This window comes from Anomaloglossus baeobatrachus, chromosome 3, assembly GCF_048569485.1.
Source record: "Anomaloglossus baeobatrachus isolate aAnoBae1 chromosome 3, aAnoBae1.hap1, whole genome shotgun sequence".
Classification (NCBI taxonomy): Eukaryota; Metazoa; Chordata; class Amphibia; order Anura; family Aromobatidae; genus Anomaloglossus; species Anomaloglossus baeobatrachus.
The window spans coordinates 664,243,919-664,261,420 of record NC_134355.1 but is presented as its reverse complement, the minus strand read 5'-3'; the positions used below and the strand labels follow the sequence as shown (position 1 = coordinate 664,261,420).

Sequence of the window (17,502 nt, the reverse complement as noted above, 5' to 3'; positions counted from 1 at the left end):
TTATAAATCTCCCAATTATCATAATATTCAAATCAATATGGCTCTTCCTAGTGGCGACCGAATTATTTTTTTCACCATATTTTCTACTAAACTTTTAAGAGAAGTGGTTTAGTTCAATGCATCACCACTGCATCTAAATTACAGAGAGATACTTTGGAATTTCCTTTGTGATAAGGAACAGGAATAGCTTGTCCGCATTGTTATACAACCTCAGTTTTAGCATTTTCCTGCCATGTGTTTTTTTTAAGACTTCTCGAGAGTAAGGAACACGAGAATCAGGGTGGAGTCGCAGCCTTCCAGCGAGCACAAACACAGCCATGCGCTCAAAACAAGCCGTGGCTTTACCTACAGGGAGATAGAGCAACTCAGGTAAGTCACCAATTCTAACATAGATGAATTCTGCATTTGTAACATGGACTTCAATGCTTTAATGTGAAATGTAGCAGAGCTGTGTCTTTTTTATGTCTTTGTATATGTTGTGTTTTGTTTTTGGCATAAAAATGCATTTGTGCTACAATGTACTGTACAAACAACGTTCCACGTCAGACCAACTCAGCTGTCCTATATCTGATGCATCCATGGACTTATTCACAGTGTCTTTAATAGAAATGTGGATCAATTATGGGTGCACTATATGGATTTAATTTCTTTTTACAATTTCTCGGCCTCTCAGCCATAAGATCAGCTATTTTGGTGCCTCAAATGTTAGGGGTACTTTGCACGCTGCGACATCGCTAGCCGATTGTAGCGATGCCGAGCGCGATAGTCCTGGTCCCCGTCGCAGATGCGATATCTTGTAATAGCTGCCGTAGCGAACATTATCGCTACGGCAGCTTCATACGCACTTACCTGCCCTGCGACGTCGCTTTGTCCGGCGGCCCGCCTCCTTCCTAAGGGGGCGGGTCGTGCGGCATCACAGCGACATCACACGGCAGGCGGCCAATAAAAGCAGAGGGGCAGAGATCCCGCCCACCTCCTTCCTTCTTCATTGCAGGCGGGACGCAGCTAAGGAGATGTTCCTCACTCCTGCGGCTTCACACACAGCGATGTGTGCTGCCGCAGGAACGAGGAAAAACATCGTACCTGTCGCTGCAGGGAAATTATGGAAATGACCGACACTACACAGATCACCGATTTTCGACGCTTTTGCGATCGTTTATCGGTGCTTCTAGGCTTTACACGTTGCGACGTCGTTACCGGTGCCGGATGTACTTCTTTTCGATTTGACCCCGACGAGATCGTAGTAGCGATGTCGTAACGTGCAAAATACCCCTTACATTGAGATGTCACTCCCACTTGCGTATAAATATGCCGAGTGCAATCCAAGATAAATCTTATTCCACTCACGCCAATGTTATTCAATGAGTCAGTGCTGATCTGCAATTTTTTTCCCTCAGCTGTATTAGGCCTGAGGACAAAATCTCTGTATTCTGTGTATGATTATGCATATTGGATTCCACACTATAAATAAAATAATGACACCAACAACTAATCTCACTAATTACACATATGATACTTTTATTCCAAGTTACTGATGTGGTTTGATGAAAATTACATAGTGCTAACAACCACTTAGGCTATGTGCGCACGTTGCGTAAATACATGCAGTTACGCTGCGCTTTGTAGCGCAGCGTAACTGCATGCGTCCTGCGTCCCCTGCACAGTCTATGGAGATTGTGCAGGGGCCGTGCGCACGTGGCGTTTAAGAGCGCAGCGCTTCGGCTACTGCCGAAGCGCTGCGTAAATGAAGTGACATGTCACCTCTTTCCTGCGCTTTGCCGGCAGCTCCTGCTCTGTCTATGGGAGGAGCTGCAGGCAGAGCGCATGGAATCGGCTTTCACTACGGACATTTCTGCAGCGATTTAAAGCGCACATGTGCTCTTCAGATCGCTGCAGAAATTTCTGCAGTGACTGTACGCAACGTGCGCACATAGCCTCAGGGTATGTACCCACGATCAGGATTCACTGTGTCTTGGACGCAGCAAGTCCTGACCTGAGGGGCCGCGAGTCTCCTCCGCAGGAGAATGCTGGAGACTACAGCTGCTTGTACCCACAATCAGGGTTTGATGCGCTGCGGTTTCTCGCTTGTGTTCTCCCTACGGAGGAGGCATGCGATGCTGCGGTCTGGAAAGCCGCACCGTAATTCAGTGTTTGCTGCGGAAAAAACAACCACCGTGGGAACGGGATTTCATTCACTGTGCTTGTACTGTACAATGCAGCGTTTTGGATGCAGCTAAAGCACGTTACATCCAAAATGCTGCAAACACTGATCGTGGGCACACATCCCTAAGGACCGGACAATTTTTTATTTTTGCGCTTTTGATTTTTTTTTCCTCTCTCATATTCCAAAAGCCATAACCTTTTTTTATTTTTCTTGTGAGTTCTTGTTCTTTTGCGAGAAGAGTTGTACTTTTGAATGACACCATCTATTTTATCACATGATGTAATGGTAAGCAGATAAAAAAATCAAAGTGTGGCAAATAGCAAAAAAAAAACCATTTTTTAAACTCTTTATTCCAAAAGCCATAACTTTTTTTTATTTTTCTATCATCTGAGGTCTTGTTTTTTGTGGGACATGTTGTACTTTTGAATGACATTAAGCAAGAGACAGAGCTGCATAGCTACATTAATAAAGAAAATATATCCAAAAGTGATAAAAAGTGATGATATTTAAAAGAAAACATTCTTTTAAATGTTTTTATGGAGTTTGCACTGAATTATCTTTCAATAAATTTCTTGTTATATATTTTGTACTTATCTAGTGAGTTGAGTGCTTTTTGCCTACTTCTTTTTCTCTTGTATAGTACTTTTGAATGACAACATCAATTTTATCACATGTTGTAACATTAAGCAGGAAAAAAAAAATCAGTCTAGCAAAATAGCAAAAAACCCCTGAAATTCTTAATTTTTGAGCTTTTGTTTTTTTAAACTCTTTATTAGAGATGAGTGAACCGGTCGCGGTTCGGCTCGAGTTCAGTTCGCCGAACGGAGGTCTCGTTCGAGTTCAGTTCGGCAAACCGGTTCGGCGAACCACTCGAACCGCATAGGAAACAATGGGAGGCAATCACAAACACATAAAAACACATAGAAAACATCCTCAAACGTGTCCAAAAGGTGACAAACAACTCACAACACAAACACATGGGAAAGTGACAAGGACATATATTCATGCGAAAACATAAGAGCTGGACAAGGAAAAAGAGGAGGACACACAGATATAGGCATGTCATGCCCTTCTAAAATCATGTAAAACACCGCAAGGTTACTCCAAGCGGAGTCTCCCTTTTTTCCAAAAATTGGGCCACACAGACACCACTTCCGTGGCAGCACTTGTGCCCTAGTTGTACACTTCACAGCTAGATTTGCATCAAGCACATTAAAAAATACGCCATACTTAACTGTCCCCAGGATGACACCGGGGTAGGTCGCAAAGTCTTTGCTTAACCATGACTTGTTCATCTTGGCTCCTTTTAAAAAACACAGCAAGCAAGGGTTACTCCAAGCGGAGTCTCCCTTTTTTTCCAAAAATTGGGCCCCACACACACCCACCCCTTCAGTGGCAGTGTGGCGCCCCTGACCTGGTCAGGCACCACAGAGTATTGCACCCATGCGGGGACAATGCCTCCAGGTAATCTCCAAAGGCCAGGATGAGGTGCACACACAAACACATAGTGACCAGGTCTCCCACATCACTAGAGGGACCCTTGGGTAGCCAGTAGGGGTTAACTTTCAATTCCCAGCAAGGGGTGTGCTCCGAGGCTGGTTGCTAGAAAGCAGGGCAGAGAGGAAGTGAGGGAAGTCGGGAGCTGGAGGTTGAGGTGTGTGGAAGGGAGCAGAGGGGCTCTCGTGTAAGACAGGTCCTGAGGAGTGCAGTAGCTGAAAGCGGGGGAGAAAGGGCACCGTGGGTCGGCCTGAAAGACATCCAGAGAGAGGGGTGGCTGAGTACGGAGATCCTGGTATCCGAGCACGCAAGGGGAAACAGATCCCCAGTACGGGCAGCAAATCATCCAGAGCTGCTTAACCTACAGGTGGGGGGGGTACTTCATGCCCTCACCACGACTACACAGAGCTCGAGCCAAGCAGCAATCACCAGGCCCATAAGGGGACAGGGCCAGAAGCCATCCCACCAAGGCCACGCTGCCGGCAGACGGGCCAGAGAGAGGGGAGCAGGGTAGTAACAGCTTCCCTGGAGGAGTCCTACCACGCTTCAGGCAAGGGATCCTCCCAAACAGAAAGAGTGCAAGGAGGGCGAGTGGACAGCTACCCTCAGAACGGCCTCCTGGAATTCCTGGTTCCACCTGGTTATCACAGTGTCGCCCGGGCATCTCACCGTGACCTCTAAACAGTGAGTAAACACGTTAAAAGACTACTTGGACTGTGTTTGAGTCATTCTGCGACCTGTGGTCCCACACACATACACAGGGGCCTGGGGCTTGCCTCACTCTCAGGAGGCTATTATACTGACTGCACCCACCATCAGCCCCAGGCATCCCTTAACCTGCAGTGGTGGTCCTCACTGACGCAATTCTGAGAGTGGCGTCACGGCAAATCCCAAAACGAAGGTTCCCTACCTGTGACCCGACCGTTCCATCCCGTGGAGTCCCTAAGGGTAGTACCCTGCTGCACCGCACCTGAAGGGCTCCACAGATCTGGCGTCACGAACAGGATTTGGACTAGACCTGTTCAGACAGGTGACCGTGTGCCTCAGAGGTCCGACCGCAAAAATTGAACCGCCGCCATATTGTCATCTTCAAAAGCGCGCGCTGCAGCCCGCGCGAGGGAGAAGAGCACCGCCCACGAAGAGGTGTGGCCGCCCCAGAATCCCCACAATTCAGAGAGCGTACTGACCCAGGAAGTGGAAAGGGAGCGCGCAGATTTTTTGAAGAAAAATGGACGCTGCAGGAGGTAATGCCCCTGGTCAGGGCGACGCAGCCCAAGCGATGCCAGCCCCCGTCGCGCTGGACGCAGCAGCGCCTGGTGCCGCGGTCGCAGCTGCGCCGGCCGAAATCTCCCCCATAATGCCAGTTTCCTTACTGTATGTCCCAGGAGCGCAATGGCTGCCCCAATACGCCGGTAAAATAGACACGTTGACCGGGTTTAAGAAGAAGATCAACACCCTGCTAGACATGCACGCGATGACTGGTAAGCAGAGGGCCGCTGTGGTGCTGGGACAATTGACTGGAGCAGCAGAATTGGAAGCTGAGTCCTGGACCAATGATGACCGGGGCTCTGTTGAGACCATCTTTGCCAAACTAGCAGCTGCTTTTGAACACCGCACAGAGGGAGAGCTGAGGACGGACTTCTATAACTGCCGTCAGAAGCCCCAAGATAGTATAAGAGACTATGCCCTCAGGCTGCATGCTGCACTACGGGCTCTCAAGCTGGTGGACCCTGTCAGTGATCAGGAAGGAAACCGGATGATGAAGGAACAATTCTTGCGGGGCCTGCGCTCTCCTGAGGATGGGAAGCAGATGAAGCTGTGGTCCCTGGAACACCCTGACGTGGACTTTGCCATTCTGAAAGACAGGGCAGTGAAAGCACTCCAACCTCCTGTGGACACAGACCCCGTCGCACCAGCATGGCCTGCCAGTTCCACGGCTGCAGGAGCGGAATCCTCCTCGCAGGCCCTGATAACTGCAAAAGGACTCAACACGCCAGCAGAGACCATAAATACACTATCCTCCCAGGTGCAACAGCTCACTAAGGACGTCGCACAAATCCTGAAAGCAATGCAGTTGCCCTCAGACACCAAAGTCCCTCATCGGATCCTGCTAGCTGACAGCCCAGAGGACGTCCCGTGGATGCGGAGGAGAAGAGGTCCTACAACCCGAGGCAGGAGCAGTGATCGCTATGACTCATCTGGACAACCCATCTGTCGTCGTTGCCAGGAGGCAGGTCACTATGCAAGGGCTTGCCCTTTAAACGAGCCAAACCTGGGGCCGAGGGCCAGTCCTCAGGATTAAGAAGATCAGGCCCAGGTCGCTGCCGTGATCAGTACGTGGGTGGACGTCCTGTCCTGTCCATCGTCCTGGATGGGATCCCTACCCCGGCATTATTGGACACCGGCTCTCAGGTAACTACGATCCCGTATGTCCTTTATCGTAGGTTTTGGTCGGACGACGAACTCCGACCCCCGGACCCCTCCCTCACCATCTATGCTGCCAACGGACAACCTATAGGCCAGATTGGAGTCAAAGAGGTAACCATAAAGGTGGGAAGGCAGGAAATGAAGGGACAAGTACTGATTGTTGTGGACACTGATATTAGAGAAAGGAACCCGCAAATGATTTTAGGCACTAATGTCATAGAAAATTGCCTAGGGGAAGTGTTGTTGTTGCTTCACCAGATTGTTGAAGGTGCTGAGGGCAGGTCGCAAAGAGCCTTGCAAAAGGAGATCCGAATCATTCTGAGGAAGCAACAGGTAAAACAGACTGGCGGTGAGATTGGTAGTGTACGGGTGATGGATGCTAACCCCATTGTGATACCCCCACGGAGTGAAATGATGATGTGGTGTAGAGCAGCGGTAGGTCTCAGAGGACAAGATTACCAGGCTGTACTAGAGCCCACTCATTCAGACCACTGGCCCACGATTCTGACAGCCAGGGGGGTAGTTGATGTACACAAGGGACGAGTGCCTGTACGAGTGTTGAACTGTGGGGAGGAGGAAGCCAGACTACCAAGGTACGCTACCATAGCCAAACTGTTTACATGCTCAGATGACGCCATAACACCTGTAGGTCCCCTGACACAAGCTGACTCAACAGAGGATGAGACCTCCCAAAAGCAGTTAGAGGACTGGTGCCAGAAACTACACGTGGGGACTGACTCTACACCCGTCTACCAGAAACATGGGGTTTACAGGGTCGTGCAGGAATACGAGCAGGTCTTTAGTAAGAACCCACTAGACTTTGGTAGGATCAAAGGGGTGCAACATCACATACCCACAGGCAGTCATCCTCCCATTAAGGAAAGACATAGCCCTATTCCACCAGCCCATTACCAGCGCACAAAGGACATGCTGAAGGACATGAAGGAGGCAGGAGTCATAAGGGACAGTTGCAGCCCCTGGGCGGCTCCCCTGGTCCTGGTGAGAAAGAAGGATGGCACGATGAGGATGTGTGTGGATTACAGACGGATAAATCAGATAACACACAAGGATGCCTACCCTTTGCCAAGGATAGAGGAATCCCTCGCTGCCTTAAAAACCTCCAACTACTTTTCTACCCTAGATCTTACTAGTGGCTACTGGCAAGTATCTGTAGCAGAGGAAGATCGGGAGAAGACGGCCTTCACCACCCCAATGGGCCTCTGTGAGTTCAACAGCATGCCATTTGGACTCTGCAATGCCCCCGGGACCTTCCAGAGGCTTATGGAATGCTGCCTAGGGCACCTCAACTTTGAGACCGTCCTGCTCTACCTGGATGATGTCATCGTGTACTCCAAGACCTACGAGGACCACCTGAAACACCTGGCTGAAGTCTTTGAAGCGCTATCCCGATATGGAATGAAGCTGAAACCATCCAAGTGCCATTTACTGAAGCCAAAGGTCCAGTACCTAGGTCACGTGGTCAGTGCAGAAGGAGTAGCACCGGACCCAGAGAAGGTCACAGTCATCCAGGAATGGCCCACACCTACTACCGTTCGGGAGGTACGTCAGTTCCTTGGCTTGGTAGGCTACTACAGAAGGTTCATCAAGGGCTACACGAAAATGGCAGCGCTTTTGCAAGAGCTCCTGGTAGGCCACCCAAAGAAGAAAGGAAAGATCTCCGGCCCGCCATTTCACTGGGGAGAAGCAGAAGAACACTCCTTCAGACAAATGAAAGGGGCCTTGACGGGTGAAGAGATCCTAGCCTACCCTGACTACGGTCTGCCATTCGTACTGTACACAGATGCCAGTAATGTGGGACTGGGAGCAGTGCTTTCACAGGTGCAGGGAGGCAAAGAGCATGTGATTGCTTACGCCAGCAGGAAGCTCAGGCCTACTGAAAGAAACCCAGAAAATTATAGCTCATTTAAGTTAGAGTTCCTGGCCATGGTATGGGCTATCACAGAGCGGTTCAAACACTACCTGGCAGCCACCAAATTCACTGTCTTCACGGACAACAACCCCCTGACCCACTTGGATACTGCTAAATTGGGTGCCATGGAGCAGCGTTGGGTAGCCCGACTGGCGAATTATGACTTTACTGTCAAGTATCGAGCTGGCCGCAAGAACGGCAACGCAGATGCTCTGTCCAGGATGCCTCACCTAGCAGACGAGGGTGAAGATGTAGATGATCTTGAAGAGATTGAGCTGCCAGCGTTCCATCGCCATGGAGCAAAACAGTGTCGGCAGTTGCGTGCCAACTGCCAAGAGGTGACCCTGAACCCACTACCTCACTACAATTGGAAGGAGACCCAGGAAAATGATCCAGCGGTAGGCTTGGTAAAGAAACTGATCAACCAGCCTGGCGCCAGCCTTGACAAAGGAGCCCCACCTGAGGCACAGTACCTATGGAAGGAGAGGGGTCGATTATTCATCTATCAAGACAAACTTTACAGGAGCATCATTGACCCGAGGACGCATGAGAAGGTGTGGCAAGTGATTGTACCACAGAAGGATACGAGGATGGTGCTAGAAGCCTATCACAATGGTGCAGGCCACTTTGGTTGGAAGAAACTGGAGGCCCTACTTAAAGTAAGATTCTACTGGGTGGGCATGAGATCTGCCCTAGAGAAGTGGTGTCGAAACTGCGGGCCCTGCAATCTTAGAAGAAAAGACCAGCCCAGCCAGAGAGCACCACTCCAGCCAATCCAAACTAAACGGCCCCTGGAGATCGTGGCCCTGGACCATGTAAAGTTGGCACCCAGCAGACAAGGCTACAACTACGCTCTCACTATGGTTGACCACTACTCCAGATTCCTGGTGGTAGTACCAGTCAAGGACTTGACCGGTCAGACTGCAGCCAAAGCGTTCCAGACACATTTCTGTCGACCACATGGCTATCCAGACCAAGTGCTCACTGACCAAGGACCAGCCTTTGAAGCTGAAGTGTTTAAGGAGTTTTGTAACCTTTACGGCTGCAAGAAGATCCGTACCACACCTTACCATCCTCAGACCAATGGCATGTGTGAGAAAATGAACCACATCATTCTCGACCTTCTGAAGACTCTCCCATTAGAAGAACGAAGTCGGTGGCCGGAAAAACTGCCCGATCTAGTGGACATGTATAACAACATCCCTGTGAGTTCCACGAACTGCACACCGGCATACCTGATGAGGGCCAGACCAGGGAGATTGCCAGTAGATCTGGAAATGGGAGTTGAGACCCCTGAAGACCATCTACAAGGTGCTGATTGGGATTCCAACCGCCAAGCCCAATACAAGAAAGTACAAGAGTGTGTGGAGCGAAGCCTGACTCAGCAGCATGAGAAACAAGAAAAGGCCTACAATCGGAAAGCACCTGCTGTTCCTTTGATGCCAGGAGATATAGTTCTCAAGAGAAAGAGAAGACATCATAAACTTGACAATCACTGGGAAGAAGAACCCTATACTGTGTTACCATCGACGCTTAGCAATGAAAAGACATGCCGTATCAGCAAGGATGGAGGAAAAACAACAGCTGTCGTTTCTAGAGATCGCTTAAAGAAATGTCCTGGACAACTAAGAACCCCTGAAGAAAGTCCCAACCCTTTGCCAGTTCAAGAACCAAAAGAAAAGATGATCCATACTGTACTTGGAGATTTTCCAGCAAGTTGGCCTCAATACAATGGAGCAGTAGTTATTCCGGTTATTACATTCCCTCAGTCTGGAGAAGTAAGAGACCCAGAAGAACCTGTTCAGAACCTGGAAGAGCCAAATGTAGCTGAAGCAGAAGACCATGCACTGGTATCAATACCTAGTACACCTATTATTCACATTGAGACACATACATCGGGTGGGAGGATACAACCTCAGACAGGTGACAGTATAGTACTGCGTAGGTCAACCCGCAGCAACTTTGGTCAGCTCCCATTACGCTATAGAGAAAGTACAGTTTAGTTCAAAGTGACGGTATGAAATGTAATGTTTAACCTGTTTACAGTTAAGTAACGTTTAAGTGAAATGTGCCCACAAGGACTATTGTGAGACCTCTTTAAAATGTTTTCTTTGCACTAGTTCACGTGCACTTTAAAAAAAAAAAATGGACCACCGGTTATGAACTGGCTTTAACCACAAACCTTTGCATTGTAAAAAGTTGCCTCCTTGGTATCAACCACAGAGTCTGCCTGTTAGGGGGCATGGCTCTGCACCAACAAGGGGGCACGCCTGTTTATGGGGCCTGCCCTCCAACACTCGGAAGCGGGTACGCCTGTTTATGGGGCCTACCTTACACCACTCTCCTCAGGAGAGGAAGATTGGAGGAAAGGTCTGGGGAATGTGATGGCCCAGCCCTGGTCACCAAAAGGACCGGCGACCTACCTCCTGGAGGTTTTTGGGTGGGGTTCGGACATGTGGGTGGTTGGTGGTGGAATGGTACCTGGTATGTTTAAATGTAAATAATTGCCTCTGTGTGGGAAAAGTTTGTATTTACCTTTTTTTTCTTTTCTCTTGTCTTTGCAGCCCGAGGACGTGCTGATGATAACTAAGGGGGAATGTGGCGCCCCTGACCTGGTCAGGCACCACAGAGTATTGCACCCATGCGGGGACAATGCCTCCAGGTAATCTCCAAAGGCCAGGATGAGGTGCACACACAAACACATAGTGACCAGGTCTCCCACATCACTAGAGGGGACCCTTGGGTAGCCAGTAGGGGTTAACTTTCAATTCCCAGCAAGGGGTGTGCTCCGAGGCTGGTTGCTAGGAAGCAGGGCAGAGAGGAAGTGAGGGAAGTCGGGAGCTGGAGGTTGAGGTGTGTGGAAGGGAGCAGAGGGGCTCTCGTGTAAGACAGGTCCTGAGGAGTGCAGTAGCTGAAAGCGGGGGAGAAAGGGCACCGTGGGTCGGCCTGAAAGACATCCAGAGAGAGGGGTGGCTGAGTACGGAGATCCTGGTATCCGAGCACGCAAGGGGAAACAGATCCCCAGTACGGGCAGCAAATCATCCAGAGCTGCTTAACCTACAGGTGGGGGGGTACTTAATGCCCTCACCACGACTACACAGAGCTCGAGCCAAGCAGCAATCACCAGGCCCATAAGGGGACAGGGCCAGAAGCCATCCCACCAAGGCCACGCTGCCGGCAGACGGGCCAGAGAGAGGGGAGCAGGGTAGTAACAGCTTCCCTGGAGGAGTCCTACCACGCTTCAGGCAAGGGATCCTCCCAAACAGAAAGAGTGCAAGGAGGGCGAGTGGACAGCTACCCTCAGAACGGCCTCCTGGAATTCCTGGTTCTACCTGGTTATCACAGTGTCGCCCGGGCATCTCACCGTGACCTCTAAACAGTGAGTAAACACGTTAAAAGACTACTTGGACTGTGTTTGAGTCATTCTGCGACCTGTGGTCCCACACACATACACAGGGGCCTGGGGCTTGCCTCACTCTCAGGAGGCTATTATACTGACTGCACCCACCATCAGCCCCAGGCATCCCTTAACCTGCAGTGGTGGTCCTCACTGACCGCAATTCTGAGAGTGGCGTCACGGCAAATCCCAAAACGAAGGTTCCCTACCTGTGACCCGACCGTTCCATCCCGTGGAGTCCCTAAGGGTAGTACCATGCTGCACCGCACCTGAAGGGCTCCACAGCAGCACTTGTGCCCCAGTTGTACACTTCACAGGTAGATTTGCCTTAAGAACATTCAAAATCCACAAGCATTTACTCTCCCCAGGATGACACAGGGGTAGTAAATTCCTTGTGGATCTGTTGCGGGCAGGGAAGGACGCCGCTACACTGCGCTCGCTAACGCTCGGGTCCGGCGCTGATGCGATGGCTGCTCGGTGGCTCGAGTGGTGGGCCGAATCCGGGGACTCGAGAGGCGCTCCTCGCCCGTGAGTGAAAGGGGGTAGTTTGGTTTGGGGATTTGGTCCATGACGCCACCCACGGGTTGTGGTGAGGTTGGGCACCACCGTTGCTGGTGACGGGGATCCCGGGAGCGATGGCAGGGAGCAGCTGGGATGTTGTTTTCCTCTCCGTTGGTAGGGGTTGGTGGTCCTGGGGCTCGGTGAGATGACGGGGAGGCAGGGTTGGATGGGTGCAGGGTTGCTTGGACTGCGCAGCGCGGTGCCAGACGGCACGGTAGTACTCACTCAGCCACAAAAGGTACGCAAAGTCTCTGGTAAACCAAACGGCTGGATGGACGGGTCCCGCAGCCGGCTGCTGTGGCTTCTCCTGGACGGTTAGCGGTGGCTGCCTTTCCCTGCACTTTTGTGTATGTTCGGTCCCGATGGATTCCAACCGGTAACCCGCTCCCCAGCGTATATATGTGCTGGAGGAGCCCTTTTGCCCGCAGGCTCTGGCCCTTGGAACTCTAGCTGTGGCGGTAGCTGTATTTCCTTCTGTTAGTTGGACGGTTGCCTTCAATCGGGTCTTGGCTGTTAGGAAACCCCTGGGGTTCCTGTCACTGACGGATTTGACCTCTAATGGCGACTCCAAGCCTGGTCTGGGTCCGTAGGCCCTGCCTGTGTGTGCTGGCTTCACTTCGCTCCCCGGTTCAGTACCGGCGGGCCACCGCCCGTCCCCGGTCCTACGGTTTCGCGTTGATCTGCCTCTCCTGCAGACGGCCACCACCATCTGCCAACCTTGCTCTTAGTGCCCGTGCCACACACCCGGACACCGTCAGTTTACTTCTCCACTCCTACTTCACTCCTTTCACTTGCACTTCCCTAACTGATCTGACTTCCTTTTCCCGCCTCCAGGACTGTGAACTCCTCAGTGGGTGGGGCCACCCGCCTGTCTCCACCCCAGCTGGTGTAGACATCAGCCCCTGGAGGGAGGCAACAAGGATTTTGTGTCTGGCTGATGTGCCTGTCTCAGGGTGGGGGTGTATGTTGTAGTATCTGTGACAACCTGGCTAGTCCAGGGCGCCACAGATTCATGACTTGTTCATTTTGATGAACGTCAGTCTGTCCACATTGTCACTGGACAGACGCGTGCGCTTATCTGTCAGCACACACCCAGCAGCACTGAAGACACGTTCAGAGACAACGCTGGCAGCTGGACACGACAAAATCTCCAAGGCGTAAGTGGAGAGCTCTGGCAATTTTTCAAGATTTGAAGCCCAAAATGAGCAAGGCTCCATTTGCAAAGTCATGGCATCGATGTTCATTTGGAGATACTCCTGTATCATCCTCTCCAGTCGTTGACTATGTGTCAGACTTGTTGTCTCTGGTGGCCTTGCAAAGGATGGTCTAAAAAAATTATGAAAAGATTCAATAAAATCGCTGATACCAGCACCAGATACAGTCCTACTGGTACGGGTAGACTGTTGAAGATGACGAGACCGTCCCATGTTTGTCAAGTTACAACTGGGAGATTCACTCCCTGCACCATGGTTGTTTGGTGGAAAAGCCGAGCTAAGATCGAGTAACAGCTTCTGCTGATACTCCTGCATACGTGCGTCCCTTTCTATGGCTGGAATTATGTCACAAAATTTGGACTTGTACCGGGGATCTAATAGTGTGGCAAGCCAGTAGTCATCATCACTTATAATTTTGACAATACGAAGGTCATGTTGTAGGTAGAGCAGCAAGAAGGCGCTCTTGTGTCTTGCGCAGCCATGCGGACCAAGTCCACGCTGTGTTTGTGGCATAGAGGTGCTAACCGTTCTTTCTTCCTCTGACATCTCCCCCCAACCTCTTTCAACAGAAATTTGAACAAGGTCTCCCTCATCCGCTGAGTCTTCCATATCCATGGACAGTTCGTCCTCCATTTCTTCATATTCTCCTGCACCTTCCTCAACATTTCGCCTGCTACTATGCGCCCTTGTTGATCCCTGTCCCCCATGGTCCCATGCCTGCCATGTTGGTGATGATGAACGTCTGGACCTTGGTGATGTTGTTGTGTCTTGCGCATATGAATCCTCCTGTAGTTCCTCCCCTTCCTGTTGTCCCACCCCCTGACTCCGAATAGTGTTTAGCGTGTGCTCCAGCATGTAAATGACTGGAATTGTCATGCTGATAATGGCATTGTCAGCGCTAAACATATTCGTCGCCATATTGAAACTGTGCAGAAAGGTGCATAGGTCCTTGATCTGAGACCACTCCATCAGGGTGATCTGTGCCACCTCTGCATCTCGTTGGCCCAGGCTATACATCATGACGTATTGCACCAGGGCTCGACGGTGCTGCCACAGTCGCTGTAACATGTGGAGAGTCGAATTCCAGCGTGTCGGCACATCGCATTTCAGGCGATGAACCGGCAGGCCGAAAGACTTCTGGAGCGATGCAAGTCGCTCAGCAGAGGTGGTTGAACGGCGGAAGTGAGCAGACAGTTTTTGTGCCCTGTTCAGAAGGCCATCTAGGCTGGGATAATGTGTTAAAAATTGCTGGAAAACAAGGTTCAACACATGAGCCATACATGGTATGTGTGTCACCTTGCCCAGGCGAAGGGCCGCACCCAGGTTTGCAGCATTGTCGCACACGGTCTTACCAGGCTGCAGGTTGAGTGGAGACAACCATTTATTAAACTCAGTCTCCAGAGCTACCCACAACTCAGCCGCTGTGTGACTCTTATTTCCAAGATATTTCAAGCTAAAGACCGCCTGATGCCGTTGCGCTCTGCTGCCAGCATAGTAAAGAGGGGTGCGTGATTCCTTCTGCGCAGTTAGAATGCTGGTGGCCTGACCAGGCAGGCTTGGGGCGGAGGTGGAGGACCCAGACGAGGTGGAGGAAGCAGAAGCAGTGGCGGAACTTGGACAGACAGAGGATTGACACACAAGTCATGGGGACGGCAAGACTTGTGCAGCAGACCCTTCACCATCTATCACCATAGTTACCCAGTGCCCAGTCAGCGACATGTAACGTCACTGTCCATGCTTACTGGTCCAAGTATCGGTGGTGAAATGCACCCGTTCACACACAGAGTTTCTCAAGGAAGCGGTGATGTTGTGTGCGACATGCTGGTGTAGCGCAGGCACACCTTTCTTCGAGAAGTAGTGGCGACTGGGCATCTGGTACTGGGGCACAGCGACAGACATAAGGTCTCTAAAATCCTGTGTGTCCACCAGGTGGAAAGGCAGCATTTCGGTAGCCAAGAGCTTACAGAGGGATAAAGTCAACCTTTGAGCTTTGTCATGGGTCGCAGGAAATGGCCTTTTATTTGTCCACATCTGAGGGACAGAGATCTGGCTGCTGTGTGTAGACGGTGTTGAGTAGGGTGTCCCTGGAAAAATGCAGGTTTGTGAGGAAAGTGCAGGCGGAGACATGTTGTTGCCTTCATCCAACGTTGGTGCTATCGATGTCTGAGAGAGCTGTACACACGCACTTGTTTCCCCTTCCAAACCAACTGACGACCTACCAAGCAAACTGCCTGTTGCGGTTTCAGTGGTGGAAGTTCTGCGTGGAAAACCAGGTGTGACAGCTGTCCCCACAGTCCTAGAAGATGAAGAGCGCGCGGATGCACTGGAAGGGGCAGGCGGTGGATGGTTCGCTCTGCTAGGCCGCATTGCAGCACGGTGAGCTTCCCACTGGGACATATGATATTTATTCATGTGACGATTCATGGAAGAAGTTGTCAAACTGCTGAGGTTTTGCCCTCTACTAACAGAATCACAACAAATTTTACAGATCACATAATTTGGGCGATCTTTTGCTATGTCAAAAAAGGACCAGGCTAGGCAAGGCTTGGAGGGCATGCGACCTGCTGAGCCACCCCGACTAGTGCTCAGAGGCAGAGTGGTGGCTGAGGATGCAGTTGTAGACGTGCTACCAGTACTCCGACTCTGTCCAGGAAGGCGCAAAGTAACTTCGTCGTCAGTTGCATCCTCCTCCACCGCCTCTGTTTACCTCCTCGAGTGCCTGACTGTGGGTTGACAGTTGGTGGGATCTAGAACTTCCTCATCAATTGTTGTGTTTGCACTTCCCTCACCCTCAGACCGAGCCTCTTCTTGCCCTGACTGAATATTTAAGTTGTCATCACAATCTGGTATCTGCGTCTCATCGTCATCAGTATTTTCCTCATTGTCTATTACAACAGGTGTTTCAGTTTGTGAATAAGGGTCAACATTATGCTCAGAAACTTGTTCATCACGGCCTGAATCTGAGTCACAAAGTTTCTGGGCATCACTGCAGACCATTTCCTAGTCTGTACTCACTGTAGCTTGGGAGCAGACCTCTGATTCCCAGGCTATAGTGTGACTGAACAGCTCTGCAGACTCAGCCATCTCAGTTCCACCATACTGTGCAGGGCAGATGGAGACTTCAGAGCTGGGAGAAAGCAAGTGTGATTGGGATGACAACTCCGAGGACTGGTGTTTTTTGAATGCGGTAGTTGAGGTGGCGGAGATTGCACTTGTTGGACCACTTGAGATCCATTCAAGCATTTTTTTTTGGCCATCATCTACCTTTGTTCCAGTTGTTCGTGTCCGTAAAAAAGGGAGCACATCGGATTGTCCACGGTAAGTAGTAGACATCTTACTTTTGCTGGAAGATGGTCTATCTTCAGCAGATGTTAATGGAGCTTTGCTACCTTCCCCATGGACAAACCCTTTTTTTCCCTTTTCCAACACGCCTCTTCCCCTTTCCACCAGCATCTGTCATTTTGCCACTCATTTTGATTGCGACAAGATTGTGCACTTAAAATGTGGTAGTAAAAATTGAGAGGTGGTGTAGATTGCAGCGGTGGTCTAGCTTTATTAACAGCAGAATAAACAACAATAATTATCCCTGACAATGCATCTACGGCCCTTAAACTGGCAGCATAGTTTGCTAGTATAATGGCTTAGTAACAATGAGTTTGAGTGTGCAATGCAGAGGTGCTGCAAATAGATTTGCACTAGTGGGACACTAATGGAAGTCCAACAGCCACTTTTAGGATGCCACTAAGTTTACTCAGTGTTTGCTAGTATAATGGCTTAGTAACAATGAGTTTGAGTGTGCAATGCAAAGGTGCTGCAAATAGATTTGCACTAGTGGGACACTAATGGAAGTCCAACAGCCACTTTTAGGATGCCACTAAGTTTACTCAGTGTTTGCTAGTTTAATGGCTTAGTAACAATGAGTTTGAGTGTGCAAAGGGCAGGAGGGTACAGTGGCAGGGTTGTGGGTCAGTGTACAGGAAAGGAAGCCTCACTTTCTATCCCTCCTAATGGGGAAATGTGTGAAGCCCCACATGTGCTGTGTCGGTGCATTACCTTCAGGGACTCCACGCAGCTGGATCTTGTCACAGGTAGGAGATCTTCTTTTAGGATTGTCGTGACGCCACTCTTAGAATTGCGGTCAGTGGGGACCGCCACTGCAGGTTAAGGGATGCCTGGGGCTGATGGTGGGTGCAGCCAGTTGTAATAGCCTCCTGAGAGTGAGGCAAGCCCCAGGGCCCTGTGTAGGTGTGTAGAACCACAAGGCGCAGAATAACTCCACACAAGCAGAATGTCTTTCAGGGGTTTTACTCAC

At 50.5% G+C, this 17,502-nt stretch overlaps 1 protein-coding gene across 1 annotated transcript in view; it reads left to right on the top strand.

The window, feature by feature from the left end:
* Positions 1–312: 312 nt before the first annotated feature.
* The window catches only part of LOC142297394 (uncharacterized), a 181,706-nt gene continuing 164,516 nt past the window's right edge, over positions 313–17,502 (top strand). Inside the window, exons 1-2 of the mRNA XM_075341620.1 lie at positions 313–369; positions 10,583–10,680. Coding sequence (XP_075197735.1) covers positions 10,598–10,680 — 83 coding nt within the window. The 5' untranslated portion in view covers positions 313–369; positions 10,583–10,597. The remainder of the gene's footprint in view (positions 370–10,582; positions 10,681–17,502) is intronic.